Source organism: Cygnus olor, chromosome 2 (assembly GCF_009769625.2).
Source record: "Cygnus olor isolate bCygOlo1 chromosome 2, bCygOlo1.pri.v2, whole genome shotgun sequence".
Classification (NCBI taxonomy): domain Eukaryota; kingdom Metazoa; phylum Chordata; class Aves; order Anseriformes; family Anatidae; genus Cygnus; species Cygnus olor.
Genome location: NC_049170.1, coordinates 105,165,960 through 105,183,287, shown reverse-complemented (window position 1 = coordinate 105,183,287; position 17,328 = coordinate 105,165,960). Strand labels below are relative to the sequence as shown.

At 41.6% G+C, this 17,328-nt stretch overlaps 3 protein-coding genes across 8 annotated transcripts in view; 1 reads left to right on the top strand and 2 right to left on the bottom strand.

Moving 5' to 3' along the window:
* CEP76 (centrosomal protein 76) overlaps positions 1 to 1,370 on the bottom strand; it is a 14,378-nt gene extending 13,008 nt beyond the window's left edge. Inside the window, exons 1-2 of one of the 2 annotated variants that reach the window (XM_040549953.1) lie at positions 1,235 to 1,370; positions 655 to 810 (exon numbers count right to left, since the gene is read on the bottom strand). In XM_040549953.1, the coding sequence (XP_040405887.1) occupies positions 655 to 810; positions 1,235 to 1,312 (234 nt within the window). In that variant the 5' untranslated portion in view covers positions 1,313 to 1,370. Of the gene's footprint in view, positions 1 to 654; positions 811 to 998; positions 1,135 to 1,234 lie in introns of those variants that run through there. The other variant, XM_040549954.1, reaches the window with a different exon arrangement.
* Positions 1,347 to 17,328, top strand: PSMG2 (proteasome assembly chaperone 2). 5 transcript variants are annotated; one of them, XR_005817784.1, is made up of 9 exons: positions 1,362 to 1,515; positions 3,018 to 3,189; positions 3,989 to 4,047; positions 4,989 to 5,107; positions 5,974 to 6,147; positions 8,855 to 8,975; positions 9,362 to 9,499; positions 13,963 to 14,247; positions 17,197 to 17,328. XR_005817784.1 is itself a non-coding variant. In XM_040549959.1 (8 exons), exons 1-7 carry the CDS (start codon positions 1,459 to 1,461, stop codon positions 9,479 to 9,481), a joined length of 822 nt encoding a protein of 273 aa, XP_040405893.1. In that variant the 5' UTR covers positions 1,349 to 1,458; the 3' UTR covers positions 9,482 to 9,499; positions 13,963 to 15,575. The 5 variants fall into 5 exon arrangements, 4 of the variants coding, with proteins under 4 accessions (XP_040405895.1, XP_040405893.1, XP_040405894.1 ...); XM_040549959.1 differs by lacking the exon at positions 17,197 to 17,328 and having other exon boundaries at positions 1,349 to 1,515; positions 13,963 to 15,575; XM_040549960.1 differs by lacking the exons at positions 13,963 to 14,247; positions 17,197 to 17,328 and adding an exon at positions 10,455 to 10,636.
* PTPN2 (protein tyrosine phosphatase non-receptor type 2) overlaps positions 15,724 to 17,328 on the bottom strand; it is a 33,129-nt gene continuing 31,524 nt past the window's right edge. The window contains exon 10 of the mRNA XM_040549957.1: positions 15,724 to 16,082. Within this exon, the coding sequence (XP_040405891.1) occupies positions 16,061 to 16,082 (22 nt within the window). The 3' untranslated portion in view covers positions 15,724 to 16,060. The remainder of the gene's footprint in view (positions 16,083 to 17,328) is intronic.

Here is a 17,328-nt window from a genome sequence, read left to right as displayed (position 1 = left end):
AGACACTTTTAAGGTGTCAAGCGAGGCAACAGCACTCTTCCCAGTCTTCTAAAATTTAAAGAATCCTCTACTTCAAATGAACATCATTCCTTGTGCATGCTCCCTTCTAGTACGTGAGACTTAAAACTGAACTAATACTTTCAATATAGTATTATCATTACATCTACTTTAGTACACACATTATGCTGCTCTGCTCTCAAAACATCACAAATCACTAAATCCTTAGGAAGCTTTAGAAGTAAATTCCAGCACCTCAAGGGGGCCTACAGGAAAGATGGAGAGAGTCTTTGTCAAGGAGTGTAGGGATTGGACAAAGGTGAACAGCTTTAAGCGAAGAGAGATCTAGATAAGACATTTGGAATAAATTATTCACTCAGAGGACACCAAGACCCTGACACAGGTTGCCCAGAGAAGCTGTGGATGCTCCATCCCTGGAGGTGTTCAAGGCCAGGCTGGATGGGGCTTTGGGCAACCTGGTCTGGTGGGAGGTGTCCCTGCCCGTGGCAGGGGGGTTGGAATCTGGTGATCTTTAATGTTCCTTCCTACCCAAACCATTCTGTGATTCTATGATTCTAGTGAGTTATAACTTTGTCAACACACCACATCAGTGAGAAGAATAAGCAAAAATTTTATCCCTCCTCAACAACTACTTACAGTTACAAATTTAAGTTCTTTCATAACATCATCAACAATTCCTCGTTGTCTTAAGGCTTTTATCAGATCTTCTGTGGACAACTGTTGATGCTCAGGTGCTAGCTCCTCACGTATAGTCTCAGCAAGAACTTCTCTGATCCTGCCATGGACATCCATCTGAAAGAAAATTCATGATATGCTACAACAACAAGCCCTTTATAGCAGTTATGACTAAAGAGCCACTCTCTAAGAGTGCAGGAACGTGGAAATGACTACTCCAAGAAGATTACTCCTTTTTACACACAGTTAAGTCTTTTAATTTAGTAGGAACTAGTCAGAGAAATCACACACTCTCAGCGAAGCACCAAACCTGAGCACGTTTGCTGCCTTTGACAGCTTCCTTAAGCTTCCCTACTCGGAAGGAGGTCTGTAAGCCTATTAATTAGGTCTGTAAAGCTATTAATTACAAGATGCCCGCGGTTCGCCTCTCCCAAAATTCAACACTGCGGATAATCGGGTCTTAAATTTTAAGGGTAAAAGTGCAGCAGTATATATATACTCGAAGGGAAGGCACAGGGGCAAGACTTCTTCTCACACGCACCTTGACGAGCTGCCGCTGGATGAGCTCCCGCAGCTCCGAGGCTCGCTCGGGGGGCAGCGACATGGCGGCGGCCGCCATGAGGAGGGGGGGGGGGGGCGGGTGAAGCCGCGCGCCGGGCCCCGCCCCCAGCCGCCCGCCAACGGTCGCGGCGCGAGGCGGGCCGTTAGCGGCCGTTACCGCCCCGCTGACGCGGCTCGGCGCGGCTCCCTCAGCGCCAGGCCGGCATGTTCGTCCCGTGCGAGGGCGGCGGCCCCGACCTCCAGGGCTTTACGCTGCTCATGGTAAGCGCCGCGGCTGCTGCTGCTGCTGCTGCCGCGCCCCTCCCCCCCGTGAGGCTCCCCCCCTGGGCGCCGCTGAGGGGAACCGGCCGCGGCCCCCGGCAGGGCTCCCCCCGGCAGGGCTCCGCGCGTTGCCTTCCGTTTCCGTCGATTCCTCCCCTCCTCAGCATCCTCCGAGTTTTGTTCCTGATGGGCTCGGCGGTGCTTGCCGGGCTGTAGTTACGTGCTCTCCCTCCCAGGTTAAAATGGCACGTGTCGTTTCGCAACATTGGCAGGACCTGTGGGGTCGGCACTGGAATAAAAAAAAAGTTGTTTTTTTTTTTTTTCATTTAGTTGCTGTATTTACATTTTATGTGGAAAAAAATCCTCATTTGTTCTGTATTTAAGCTCAGATTATGAAAGTCTTTTTTTCAGGATTAAGAAAGTATTTTAATCATTTTCAAAGCTGCTATGAAATCAGCTGACGATGATCAGCCTGAGACTACTTTATTTATTTTGGGATAAGAGCTCCTGTCAGGCTGTGAAGGACTAAGCCATTATTTTTCCTACTCGTAAGTTCCTTTACTGTATTATTTACAAGCAACTTCACCACCGTTCATCTCGAGAGCTACGCAGCCCCTCATGACTTGATGGGTTGGGCTCGATGATCCTTGTGGGTCCCTTCCAACTCGGGGTATTCTGTGATTCCATGCTTCTGTGACTCTGCGAACTCATAGGCGGTGTGTGCAGGAAATCATTCCCGATCACCTGACAAGTCAGAGGAAATAGGTCACTGCCGTGTTCTTCAGCGAGGGGTACCACGCTGTCCAATAGCAGCCAGCTTGTAGTGACAGTCTCTAAGTGCCAGTAAGTCTGCTTTCGCTGTGAGCTTGTCAGGATCAAATTCGTTGTGTTCCCACATGTGGTGGCACTTCGGGCATTAGCAAAACCATAGGCACGGACTTGCTTAGAAGTCACAGGGAAGCAACTGAAAATGCTACCGTCAGACACAAATGCTTGAAATTCTCTTACTGTGCTGTTATATTAGGTCAGTGTCTGCCCTGCTTGGTTATAACCCATGGCAATTCCTACGAAACGAATACCAAGATGACATCCATCCTTAAAAGAAAATGGAAAATGCCTTGTGTATGTTGCTCAAACTGATGCTTACGGTCTTAAGTGTAATATCAACATTACCATTAGGTGTCACTTGAGGCCGTCAGATCTCTGCATTCATTTTTAGAGTGACTTTTACCTACTCTGTACCCAAAAAGAGGGAGGGAGGAGACGAGTTTCCAAGCCTTGGTTTAAGTTTACAGTGAGATACCGTTAGTCACAGAAGTGGCCAGTGGGTTTCTGTGGGACAGGGACCAACCTAAGAAATAGTCGCCTTTGTTAGAAGATGAGCTTCGACTTTAAGAAAGTCTATGTTTAACCAGAATTATTCTAACTTGAACCTTTGCTATTTGAAGGGTGTATTGTTTCATCTATAAAACACACTATTTCAGTAACTTCTGTTACTTCAGCCAGCAGTGTCGGTGGGAAATGTTGGTCAACTGGCAATAGATCTGGTGATTTCCACGCTTCGCATGACTAAAATTGGTTACTTCTACACGGACTGCCTGGTGCCAATGGTTGGGAACAATCCGTATGCAACATCAAATGAAAATTCGGTGGAGCTGAGTATAAATGCTGAAGGTGTGTATTGGACGCTGGTGATATTTGCAAGATGCACACAGTGCGAGAAGGTTACGTTTACTTGTGTTGTTACACTTTGCTTATGTGAACAATGTTTAAACTACGGTCAGTAATAACAACTTCAATAACTAAATCTCTGACTTACAGATAAGAATGTATTTACACTTCGCAGAGGAAACTGTTACTCATGTTATTTTGGATAACCAGTTTGGCATATGGAACCAGTAAGAAATGTTGACTCTCAACCATATTACAGTGCAGCCAAAACTCTCTACAGTTCTAATCCTAAGCAACACGCAGTGTGCACGTACTTAAACGAAGTGCTGGAATGCAAGCTGTGTTCTGTGGAGAAGGATATTTCACTTCTTCCTTACCACCTGTGTTTGCCTTTTCTCCCCTGTGTTGATCCTCTGCCCCCTTTAAATTCTCAGGATTTTTTCCTGTCTTCATCATTGAATTTCAATTGTTTTCATTTCTTTTTCTCTTAAATCATATAAATTTCAAAATAATCTTTGCAAAGCTGTCTAAAGAGATTATCTGAATGATTACAGGAAGCAGATCTTCAAATATTTTACTTCATTCAATCCTTTGAATTTATAACAAGTGAAATTAAGTTCAATGAAGACAGTGCACTAAATAGGTATTTATTTTTAACAGTAATCAGGTTTTCCAGTAATGGGATTTGAGAGCTGAAAGGTTTACCGTCCTCAGGTTGGTAAAGTGGATAAATCTGGATACTTCTAAGCCTAGATTTCTTGCTTGCTTTCTTGTTGTAAAACTTTATTATTTCTCTTTGTAGTGTATTCGTTACCTTCGAAGAAACTTGTAGTTCTGCAAATCAGATCTCCTTTCATAAAGGTATGTATGTTCACCAGTTGTTTTGAGTTCACTATTCAATAGTTTCTGTGGTTCTGCTGGCAAATCATTTAAGTGGCCTAGGTGAATTTTATGGCATTATTCAATCAGACTAAATAAGCACAACCAGAAGAACTCTGCCAGGTTATAAAGCATTTTGTTAAAAACAACACAGACCAAAAGCTAACAAAATGTTTTTGTCCTCGGTGCTACAACACCTTTTGCAGCTAATACAATATTAGATCAAAGCCGATGTCTGCTTTCAAAAAGGATTGAGGTTTTGTTTTGTTTTTCCAAGGCCGAGAACATCTATATCGGTAAACTTTAGTGTTCATGTGACCTTAGTTATTAATAGCCTGGAACAAAACACAAAACTTTCTGGGTTTTGTCCATTTCACTTTTTTTCTCCTTACAGTTATTCTATTTGTGTATTTGTCTCTTTATTGTAATAGCTTAATTTTTCTCTGTCACTCCAATTGAATTATTTCAGTGTTCAGCATTCATTTAAACTGCACTTACTGCACTCGTTATGTAAAAATGAAGAATTTAAAATTACTCATTAACTAGACACTGGCTGTAATGTTAAATGAGCAGAACACCACTCCAGACAAAAAATAGTACCACAGTTTTTGGCAAAGTTTGGCAAAATAGAGTGTGAACTTAGCATCTTTCTATTGGTGTTAATGGCACACAAAGTGGGTGGTACTGCTGTTATTCAAAACTGTAGTTTTGTATTTTAAACTGTAGTTTTGATCAAGTAAACAGCCAGTCCTCTGCTTTCTAAAAACAAATCTGGAAGTGAAAACTAAAGGGGTGTGAAGAAAAATTGAGATCATTGCTGAGCATTAAATATAACATCTAGTATTGTCGGCTTTGGGCTTTTTTTTTTTTTTTTTTTTAAGGACACAGTGCATTTTTCTTTTTTTCTTTGTCTTTGCATGCAGAACAAATACAGGCCGTTCTGCCAAGCACTGCTTTCTTGGGTGGAAAGCAGCAAATGTGCCAGAGTCATTCTTCTGTCCAGCAGCCACGCGTACCAGCGCAATGATGAGCAACTTCTTGGGTATGTTTGTGTCCTTGAAAGATCTAATTAACATTTGTGTTCTCTTCGGCAAACTGACATGTTTCCCTCTGTGTAGTACTTTTGGTAGAGTTCTTTTGCTTTGCTGTGTAGGTAGGTCATAAAATACTTAATATTATTAAAACAGAACATTGTACAGTACTCGTCTCTCAACTTTGTTAGTAACAGCTGTGAGTGAATTGCACTTGGCCTGCACTGTCAGTCAGCCTGAGAGCATCAGTTTTAACTTCTTCATTTCTCGTGGCTGCAAGCAACGTCAAGGATTAGCTGCTAACATATAGACCACAAATTATGTATTTAACATTTAATTAGAATGTGTTAGTCTTTTAAACTCTTGTTGATTATTCTGAATTTTGAGGATTTTCTAACACCACAGAATAACTCTGTGCCACCAGAGTCACTGAAGAGCGAGGGTAACACATTCAGAAAATACTTAACTTTATTGAAGCCTGCAGATACTTGTAGTGTGAGCTTCTGAAAATACTGTGTCACAGTGAAGTCTGAGCTTACCTTAACTAACTTTAATAGAATCAGTTTCCATCTGAAGGAATAAAAACCTTTTATATGTACATAATTTTAACAGCAACAGTTCTCCTACTCATGTGCTTCTATATCCGGTACTTACCCTATATTGGGTACCTTGGTTATATTTGTGGCAGAAAGTTGGGTATATTGTTTTGAAGCCACAAGCTACTTTTTAACTTTGAGTTGGGGAGGAAGGGAATGTCATTGCAATTCTTCATTGCAGGTTAGTGGTCCTCGATGCTGGTAGCTTCTTTCTGTCACAAGTAATAACTTCAGTGCTGTGTTTTATTGTCACCCTGAATGTGTTCTTGATCTATTCCTAGAACACCACTGCGCTACCTGCTTACGCCAGCTCTTGAGAAAGCAGTTGGAGGCCATATGCAGGAGCTAAAGTGGAAAGAAATGGAAAAAATAGCAGCTTACCCTGGAATAAATGATGCGGAAAAAGTTCTGCATGTTCCTGGAGGTGGCATCACAAAATTACTGTTTACTGAGAGGTGAGTTGCCTGAAGATAAACACAGAAAGGTATCAGAGGTCCTGATTTTAGTGCATGAGTAAAATTATCTTTTAAAGTGGAAAGTTGTAGGAAAAAAGTCCTTATTTTCATAGAAAAGAGTTTTGTAGGAATAGAACTTCCAGATCCAGCCCATAACTAAGAGCACATTTAGAGAATATAATATATTGTATTTATAAAATAGGGAAATCTGCAATTCCTGAATATTGGTACAATAGGGAATTCTATTCTAGGGAATAGAAAATAAGGAATTCTGCATCACAAAGTTTAAAATAGGATAAAAATATGAATGAATGGGCTAAAGGAGAGAATAAATCCTTTACAATTAAGATCATTGTTAGTTTTGTATCTGATTTTATGCAAACCACAATTGGTAAATAGTGAGATACCCCGTGCCATTTTAAATAAAACAGTCAGACCCTTGTGACAAATAGTTCCATCACCAGTTGTAAAGAAATTCTGAACACTCAGAGTTCAGATTTCAGGGTCAGCAAACAGAACTGATTAGTTGTGGATTTCTATTTATTTATTTATTTATTTATTTTGTTAGAAGATGTGTGCATTCAAAATTGTAGCAAAAGCATGTCCAAGTGTCAAATTTTGGATACAGTAAAACTCATTGTGGTAAATGGGTTAGCTATGCAAAAGGTGTTTGTTTTGTAAGTGTCAGGTGGAAAAATTAATTATTTTTTTCCTTTTTTTGACACCCATCCAAACAGCTGCATCCAACAGCAGGAGTGTTACTAATATGATGCTTACCTTTGTATTGACTTCAGTTATAGAAGCAATATATAACTGCAAAAGATAAAACCTCCTAGGACTTGAGGGGCGGGGGGAACACAAAAAACTTCATGCCTAAATGAATAAAACACAGTGATGTTAAAGGAAACTGAACCATGAAGACAGAAAATTATTTAAGTTGCTGTGGCACATCCGCAGTAGAATTTGCATTTGGTGTTAAACTGTCCTGGTTTTGGCTGGGATAGAGTTAATTTTCCTCTTCATAGCTGGTACAGTGCTGTGGTTTGGATTGTTGATGACAATAGTGGTGATAACAGAGGGATGTTCCAGTTGCTGCAGAGCAGTGCTCGCACAGAGCCAAGGACCTTCCTGCTCCTCGTGCTGCCCTGCCAGCGAGGAGGCTGGGGGTGTGCTACGAGTTGGGGGGGGGGACAGCCAGGACGGCTGGCCCAGGGGATGTCCCACACCGTGTGGGGTCATGCTCAGCAATAACACCAGGGGGCTGCTGCTGCTAGGGAGGGGCTGAGCATCAGTCAGCAGGTGCTGAGCAATTGCATTGTGCATCCACTTGCTTTGTATGTTATTTTATCATCATTATTACTATTCTCCCTTCCTTTTCTGTCCTATTAAACGGTCTCTATCTCAACCAATGAGGTTTTTTGGTTTGCTTTTTTCCGCCTGATCCTCTCCCACGTCCTGCTATGAGTTGGGGGGCAATGAGTGAAGGCTGTGTGGTGCTCAGCCGCCTGCCATCTTCAATCACAACACTGAGTAACTCTCTCTTGTGGCCCTTTGAATAGTTGGTATCAGTTTAAAAAAAAGTAAATAAAAAATGCAGTGTCTCTTGGATGTATCTAACTTATTAACCTGACAGCTATTATATACCTGATAGCTACTTTACCACAAGTAGTGTTCCTGGTCTAACAAAGGAAATTGTGAACTTCAGCATGTGTTTTTGCAAAATATACGCTTAAGTCCACTCTGACTTCTGGTTTGAATGACTTTTTCCTGAAATAGCAAACAGGGCTTGGAAAGGTTTGTTCATTGGTAGCAGGCAGAGGTGGATGTGTAACATTGTCCCTCTGAGAAATATTTCTAAGCTCTGTTTTGCTGTGTTTAAATTCATCCCATCAAGTTGGAGACTGGTTTTTAAACAATATCATACACATTTTTACTGTGTTTAGGTTTAGAGATGCATCCCAAATATCTCTTTATTCTCTCTGATACTGCCCTGAAAAAAACCAAGTCTTTGTTCATGTGATAATTGAATGTTACTATATGGCTAATGTTTTAATGTTTTGATCCATGAGTTAATTTCATTTTCTCAGGTAGCTGTCCTCAGCTAGATTCTAATGTTCTTTTTCTGACACTCTCTTGTAATTTTCCTTTCTAGATGTTAATAATAGTAATTAGCAATAAATTTCTTCCTACTCGTATCTGTCAGCTCTCTGCTGCTCTGCCTGGAACTTGTTTTCCTATGCTCTACTGTTTGCTTTCTTAAAATGGGAATATTGTGAATAAAGTAGTGATATGCAGCCTGCAAAACTGGTGTTTGAAACACACAAAAGGAGAAGGAGGGATTGTAGCAAATGATCTGTATAAATGCTCCAACAGGGCAAAAATGCAAACCGAGGATACGAAGGGATCCCCAAGTAACCCTTCCATGACCTAGGATTCTTGCCTTACAAAGCAAAGAACAAGTTCAAGATTTAGAAGGAAATCATGAAGAATGAAAATGCAAACAAGCAAATCTGGAGGGAAAAAAGAGAGAAATATATTTCATATACATATGTAAGGATTTTGCGTATATATATGAAAGTCTATATTTTCCTATTTTTGTGGTTTTTTTTTTAAACAGACCATATGCAGGTTGTTGCACTTAATAAATAAATATATTTGTTCTGAATTTATGAAAGAAACAGAAATGCCTGCTTGCTTCTTGTTGCAGTTGTTCAAAGGGAATCCAAATGGCAGTTCTTCTGAAATTCTGCTCGGAAGGGGACAATATCCCTGATGCATTTGCTCTTGTTAACTATCTTAATGAATGGCTCCAGCTAATTAAAAGCAAAGTAAGTGCTGTTTGATCTAGGGTTCTTGCTTTAATATTTTATATTGGTTACTTTCATTTTCTGTATCAGTTGGGTCAACTTTTGCCTTTGGTCATCAAGAGCAGGCCAAATTAAAGGTATATTTTGATTAAAATCTTACTAGAAAATTTCCCACTAAAACAAAAAAAAAACAGCAAAATAAAACTGTCTTGTTTAACAGGTGGGGGAGGGGGAAATTATGTAAAGGTTTGTTCTAGTTTGATCTTCCAGTACTCTTCTCTAAAGCAATCCACAATGTTAGTGACATTTGAAAGGCTGCCTGTTATTTTAATATATATGCCAGAGAGAGAATTACATTAAATTGCTTTATTGTTTAAAATTTAAGAGTTATTCTGTCGTTGTTGCAGGGAAGCCATTCCACAGATATTTCTCCAGAACAGGAAATACCAGATACTTCTTCACAATGGAAAATACCCAGTTCTTGGCGCTTACTTTTTGGCAACGGTCTTCCACCTGCACTCTTCTGATCCATTTTGAGTTCTTCTGTAAGTTACGTATATACAGTCTAGTCTCAAACATCCCTTGAAAAGATGATTGCATAGTAATTGCCAAGCAACAGCAGCTTAATTTGTTAGGTACGTAAATTCTTGGTTTAGGAAAAACCCCTTTCATATACGTGGCTAACAAAGGAAATAAAGGTAACTTTCAGAAATTGACCAAAGAAATATGTTTTGTACAGTTTATTGAATAAGTTTGGTTAGTTTTTTTCGTTTTTAAATAAAACGTTTAAAAAACCACACAACTATTTGGTTAAGTTATTGCACTGGAAAAGCTCATGGTGCCCTTACATAGCTGAGAACTTCAGATGGATGTGCATTTTTTTAGATCTTTTTAGAAAGATAAGATCCTGTTCTTCCATGTTAACTGTGGATCTTGTTTCTAAAACCCACCTGGTGATGTAAGTAAAGCTCAGAGTTGATCTTTCTGCCTTCTTTTCCCAATGCTGGTGTAGCAGCTTCAGTTGGGGAGACTCTAAGTGATGCATGGCAGCCTGTTCTATCTCTTCTGGCCTACTTCCACGGTGTAATTTCCATCCTTCCTCCAAGCACTGCTGAGACGCTGAAATTAAAACTTTCTAGGTAGACAAGCCATCTCAGGCTGACTTGAGGGCGTTTATAGTGCCCTGAAACATAAAAGAAGTAAAACGCTGCCTTCGTAGCAGGCAGCCTGCTGCTGCCTGGGTATTGTATAAGGCTAGTGTGCAGTGCTGGTTTGGTGATGAGCAGTTCACGTGTTTAAGGTTTGTAATGGTACTTGTTGCATTGTTAAGCTGCACGTTCAGTTTTGGTCTTTTAGTTATTTTGGCTCATAGTCTTGTCTTTTTTACAAAAAAAACTTGAGTAGAAGGCCAAACCCTTTTGCAGCCTGCGTTTTAATAGAACTCATCATGGTGATGGTTCATACTTGCAAATACTGTTTATTACATTTTTGTATTTTTAGAGAAGAACTAATGGCCTAAATATTCTTCTGGTGCTGAACTTACAAAATATGGAACAGTCCTTATCAAAGAGACCGCTCTTCAACCACAGCTCGCATGTCGCTTATACGATGAGTGCGGCTGTTTTGAAATGTTTATATATGCATTGGAGACGCTAAAGAGACTTTTCTAACCATTGTAGGGGGAAAAAAAAGGAATTATCAACAGGCACAAGCTTTTTTTTTTTTTTTTTTTACATTTTTTCTTGGTTTTTGGGTGGTTGTTTTTTAAATAAGATGATTGCATAAGCTTTGTTTAGTTGGCTCTTTTAACTGCGTAGTTCCTTTGGGATCAAATTAACTGCTTCCTTTATGCCCTGTTCTCAAGTGTCATAATTCTGACACCTGGGAACTTCAGCCACACAGCGGTAAACTTATTAAATATCTCTGCCACCTGTAACCTGGTTTTCTATACGATGCTCAGTGCTCCAAACAAGTTGGAGAGTATGCGTGTGGCAGTGTAGGGACGTCATGTGTATGACCTTTGGTGTTCAAATAACTTGCTACATACAAGTAACAAGCCTGAGAGGGGTTCCCTGCAGCTGCTTGTTGCAGGCATTAGTTTTGTTCAAGGCACAGAATATATTGTGTAGATATAAAATAAACAAGGTACTAAAAAAAACCCTTGGAATACTCGAGTCAATTTCTCTGTTTTTCAAATGACACCAAAAAAACTGAAGATTAAAACTTTATTTGGGCAATGAGTAGTGTTGCTTGGGTGTCCACAGAAAGTTAATTAAATAGGAAAACATTGTATTAATTGGTTGTATTGATCAGGATGCAGTCTTAGGTATGCTGAATGGTAATGGGGCTGGGATGCAGCATTTCAGAAGGTATTTAGCTGCCGAACAATTTTCATCAGAAAGCAGCTGTGATAAATTAAATTCCAAGCCTTACTAATTTTGCTTGCAGCAAGGAGAAGCCATGATAAAAAGCTAGGAGAGGGAAAGCAACAGCAATGGGGCGTTTGACCACTGGACCACAGCAGAAGCATTCAGAAGTTTTTTGAGACATGGAAGTTTTTTTTCTTTCTTTTACAGATGACAGATAAAGGCGCAGTTTTTCAGGAAAACAGTCTCTCAGCTGGCTTAGATACTCAGATAGCTTAGTAGTTTTTATTGCTGTCATTTTGAATAAACCAGTACTTACGTTAAAAACATCTTTGGAAAATGTATCCACTTGGTTTCAGAGAAGACACTGTCCTGCCAACCGCTATTCCTTCGAAAGTATATATTCTTCTATATTCCTGTTCTAAAATCTATTTGTGCTATAACTCAGAGAATACATCATGTGTGAAGGTACCAGGTAAGTTCCTATTTATAACACAGTGACAAGATCTCCAAGAAAATGCTAAGTAACATTTGAATGTATTTCAACCTAAATGCACCTTCATGTAGTTAACTATCAGTAATCAGAGTAAATTTCCTGCCCCCTAACATATTCTACAGTTTCTTAATCTTTTATTCTAAATCTTGCAATAAATTTGTTTAAAAGAAAGGTAATTGAAAATACAAAATGATATTTTGTTCTTGTTCATTGGACTGACTGAACTTTATATTGGTGCTAGTCGCATGAAGATTTCCACTACTAGAATCTCTTTTCAGCTATTAACCAGAAGTAAGAGGCACGAAAGCTAGTATTTTCAAGCAGTTAAAAGGCTCATAGTTCTTATGATTTTTATCACCTAGAGCTCTTTTAAAATTCTCTATTCTCTTGAAAGTTTTGATGAACTCCATGCTCAAAACTTCACAGAACCCCAGCACAGCTGAGGCTGTCAGGTCCCTCTGGAGGCCCCCTGCCCCAGCCCCCTGCCCCAGCAGGGCCACCCAGAGCAGGGTGCCCAGCACCACGTCCAGGCGGCTTCTGAAGGTCTCCGTGAGGAGACCCCACGGCCTCTCTGGGCAGCCTGTGCCAGTGCTCGGCCACCCGCACAGCACACAAGTGCGGCCTGCTGCTCAGAGCTGTGCCCGCTGCCTCCTGTCCTGCCGCTGGGCACCGCTGCAAAGAGCCTGGCTCCATCCTCACTGCACCTTCCCCTCAGGTATTTATAGACATTGATGAGATCACCCTGAGTTTCCTCTTCTCCAGGCTGAACAGTCCCAGCTCTCAGAGAGGTGCTCCAAAACCTTCATCACCTTCATGGCCCTGTGTTGGGCTCTCTCCACTGTATCCCCGTCTCTCTTGTACTGGGGAGGCCGGCACTGGACCCAGCACTGCAGGTGTGGTCTCACCAGTGCTGAGGAGAAGGATCGTCTTCCTTGGCCTGCAGGCGATGCTTCATCTGCCTCGTTTCCCCAAGTCTGAGGACAGCACTACCTACGTAATGCAGAAATCTTTCCCTCCACCTTGCACAGCCCCTCAGAACAACTGTGAGCTGAATTACCGCATCCTCCAGTTAGGAGTTTACAGGCATGAGAATATTGCCTCAGTTTGGTGTTTTTAACCAGCACGATGCCTTGACTTACCTTTGTCAGCCGTCCTCTGTTGTGAAAACTAGTCTACAGGTCTGTCTTCAAATTAAGCAGAAGCAGCACACAATTATGGCTACTGCAGAAATATCTGTTCTAGTTCTTGGGTTACAAGCTACTTACCGATAGTAAGGATGAAGCCTTGAGCATTCCAGACATAACACAAACTATTTTGTTAGTATAGTATTAGAAATAATAAACCCTGTGGCACAACCCAATGATAAGCTTCCCTTGAGTAGTGCTCGTTGTTCAAAAAAATAAAAATAAAATTCAGGGTCAGAACTGTAGTGTCTTTTCCAGCTACAAGTACCCAGCACCTATTTGAAGCCCATGCAACAGAAACCAGACCGTGGCAAAGCTGATTCCTAAAGCAGGGACTGGAGGTGTTTGCAAAATGATGCAGTTACAGGAGTTCCTTGGAGTCTAGGAACTGACTAATAGAGCTAGCGGTGAGGCAGAAATGTGTTTTACGGACACAAAAAATACACTGAAACTATTCCTCAGCTGCAAGAAACGCAACAGAGCTTAAGCTATTTTTTTTTTTTTAATCTTCTGATGGAAGACATCAGCTTGGCACGGCGTAGAACGGTGAGCACAGAGAGCTTCGGGAAGCAGTAACGGGGGAGCACAGCGGCCTAAAGCCTCGAGAAGGAAGGGGGGCGCTTAGTGCTCTGGGCTCCCCAGGGCTTCGCCCTTCCCTGCCGAGCGGCTCCTGCCCCTTGCTTTTAACAGGGGCCGGGCCCGGGGGCCCCGGCGGCCGCCAGGCGGCAGCGGAGCGCGGCTGCCCCGGGGTGCAGAACGGCCGCGTGTGAGGGCCGGGAAAAAGCAACGGCGGGTAACGCCGCCAAGCTGCTTTTGCAGGTTGGGAAGGAAAAAAAAAAAAAAAAAAAAAGAGGCAATTGGCAGCTAGGAAATCAGAATTTTTCAGCTGAAAATCTACAGGTCTGTCAGTCTAACCCCAATTTAGCACTCCGCCTAGAAACCCGTTTTTCTTTCTCTCTCAGCCAGCAGCCTCCTCGCTTCTTTCTGCACCCGGGTTTCACAGCAGCCAAGAACCACGGCCACGCACAGAGCCAGCAGACGGGAGGCGCCTGCAGGAACCCCCTGAGCCAGCCCTCAACAAAAGCCACCGGACACGGCCCCGCTTTCGGGACCACTCGCTCTTTGCCCCCTGTGCATGCTCCTGAAGCTAAGCCTAAAACCAAACGCAGGCAGCTCAGCTGAGGGAAGCCATCTGAGAAACTTCAAGAACATTTTGAGAACAGAGTCCACCGTGGAGAAGGGCCAAGGTACATTCAGCGGTCAGCGCACTACGCAGTAAGACAAATGAGTTGTGCAGTTGATAGCTATCAGAGAGCAGTGGGTTATGATGAAGCACACATGCATGTTCCCACTAGTCGTACACATTATGCTCACTTGCAATCCAAAGATAGCAAAAATAATGGAAACATAAATCTTAAGCTTAAATTGAAAGCCCTGAATTGCTGAAAGCTGTATCCAAAGATGTGTCAAGTGATAAGGACAGGCCCCATGCCTGTATTCAGCAGCGCTGGGGTTTACACGGCAGTGGCTTTGGCCAGACCTTGACCTTTCATTATAGGTACTCCTGGTCTGACAGCCACAGCAACTTGAAAATGAAAGCTTAATCAAATTGGGATAGTGTTTTCTCCTCCAACACGGACTCTGAACTATGCTAATCACTTAAATTAAGGTATTCAGACAAAAGAGACTTGATTCAGACCATTTCACAATGGTGCCAAGGCTTTTAGCTTAAATAACAGCATAAAAGTACCCACCCCCCTTTCAGCTTCACATTGAAGATAAACACAACTCTGAACACACCTGCTTTCACGTATCAGCCTCAAAACCAAGTTTTGTTAGGATTTCAGGTTACACCTTGTAGCAGAAATACTGTCCCCAATGCCCACGCGTTCCCTGTGTTTTTCTCCTCCCTATTTTCTGTGGCTTTATGGTTTGTCCAAAAATCCTGTTACAAAAATATGCAAAGTACAAATTACATATAAAACCTCGCCACGTACTAGTTTAGACATTCATATGTAATAACATGCAGCTTTTCAGTGAACTATGAGGACTTGAGTGAGCACTGAAGTTAACCCTGTTACGGAAGGTACAGGGCTCAAAAGGCTGTTGGGGCCATTACACTGACTCCTCCAGCCAGCGATCTGTTCACCCCTCTCCCAATGGTGCTGTTCAGAACGTGAGGGAGAGCACCGACAGACTGGGGATGTGAAGCAAAACATTACACATACAACACACCGATGGCACAATCCAAAACCCATTTAATTAAAGACTCCATTGACTGTGTGCTTTGCACCTTGCCCTCAGCACCATTAATTGGGTATGCCGGGGGTAGCGAGGCTCCAGGCTTCCCAGCTTCCCTTCCACTAAAGGACGAACAACAAAACGCTTTCCCTCCCAGAGTTATTCTGAACATTTTGTGTATATTTTATAGCAAACATAAGGATTACCAAATCAACTGGTCAGATTAATAAAACAATATTCTTAGTGGTGTATTACAAAAGAAATGTGCAAGTGCTCCTCCCAGCTGAAACTACAACAGTTAGCATTGGAATAATTAAAAATATTTGCATAAAGCCCATTCTCATCAGAATATAATCAGAATATTTCACAATTTTCCAGTTAAGACAGGGTATCAGAAAACCTTAAGGTGAAACATTTCTGCTTGCTCAAAACAGGCTTTTAACAGTTTCTTCCTAACATAATGCGCACACAACAGATTGTTGTCGATTTAAAAAAATATTTAATGCTGCCAAAAACGTATAAAAATACAATAAGAATGGCAGTACAAAACAAAATATTTCCTAATTTATTTCTTTTACATCTTTCTACATTAATACAGGCATTATAAAAACACAAGACAGCAAATTATTTTGTTTTGCAAAGTAGCATGCTGGTGGTGTTCTTCATCCCCTCGCTGTAGTTTACGCTGTAAACAGATAACTGAGGTCTTCTTGGAACTTAACAGACCTCACTTTTGTTCCCGAAGAGGGGCTCATGTCTCGCTTTGCATGTCAATAATTTGCAGTTTATAGCTGCAGAATATTCACAAGTCGCGAAGGCTTAGGTGTCAGTCAGTCTCGGCCTACGACATACAACGCAAAAGAAAGTCACGGATTCAGTACACAGTACGAGGAAAAAGAAATAAGAACAGACAACGGGTCGGCAGCTCACTATAAAACACCAAACAGCTTCTCATGCACTCAACTGATTACTCTTTGTCTGTGGCAAGCACTCTTGGAAAGCCGTCGCCTTTCCAGAAGGGATTTCCACATTGCAGCGTACAGCACGCACTTGCTGGAGAGCTTCCAGTATAGGTCAGTCCAGCAAGCCACTTACTCGTGCGTTCGACCACAAACACTGAGGAGTCTTCTTTGACCTTAGTGGGACTACGGAAGGCCGCATCTCAACAGACTATCATCACCTGTCACAGCTTTGTAGGCCGCTCCCGGCACAGAGGCATGGAAATCAGTTTCTAGGCAAAGTTTGCCCGTACTGAGGAAGACGTTCCGACATTAGACATTTGGTTCTTAACAAAGGTAGGGCTATGCGCCGAGGAACACACAAAAACCGTGGTATTTACAGCACTAAAACACCCTGAGTGCGACAGGTAAAATGCTTCTAAGCTCTGCAAACACTGCATTGATTTATACGGCAGGTTTCTTTGTTAATTTAGAACACAGTAGAATTTTCTCCCAAGTATTTATCCAATTTAAATAAAGACTCAGACAGAGGTACAATTTTGAACGCATTTATTTTTCATACATGAAAATGAAAGACTGACCTAAACCTTTGGGGGGCAGCAGGGTTAAAAAACCCAGGAAGACTACCGTGAGTTATGTCAACTTCGCAACTTCCATCCTGTCACTTAAGCCACTTGGCCATACAGAAGACTCCCTCTTTTGTCATCATTTCATTAACTTAGTTTCTTGTGCGGTCATCAAGTGTGTCAGGCTTAAGTAATAATGCCAAAGAGCAAACTAAATAATTTGGTTAACATTCATTAAGCTTAAAGCTAGCCAGGCTTTCTGATTGCCTGCACAACCCAAACACACATACATGCATACATGTTTGCACTTTTTCCCTATTCAGTGGAATATAAACTGATGCAAGTAAACCGTTTCACTCAAGATTTAACAAGATTGGCTAGGTTTCACTTGCAGTATCTTAGTTACATAAAATAAATTTTTTTTTTTCAGAATTCTGTTTCACAATGAATTCAAGTCTCTTACTTAACACATTTCAAGAAAAACAAAAACGTACCATCACATTAAGTGGACTGTCCCTGCATTAAGGATATAATCAAACAGAAAACTTGAACGACTAATTCC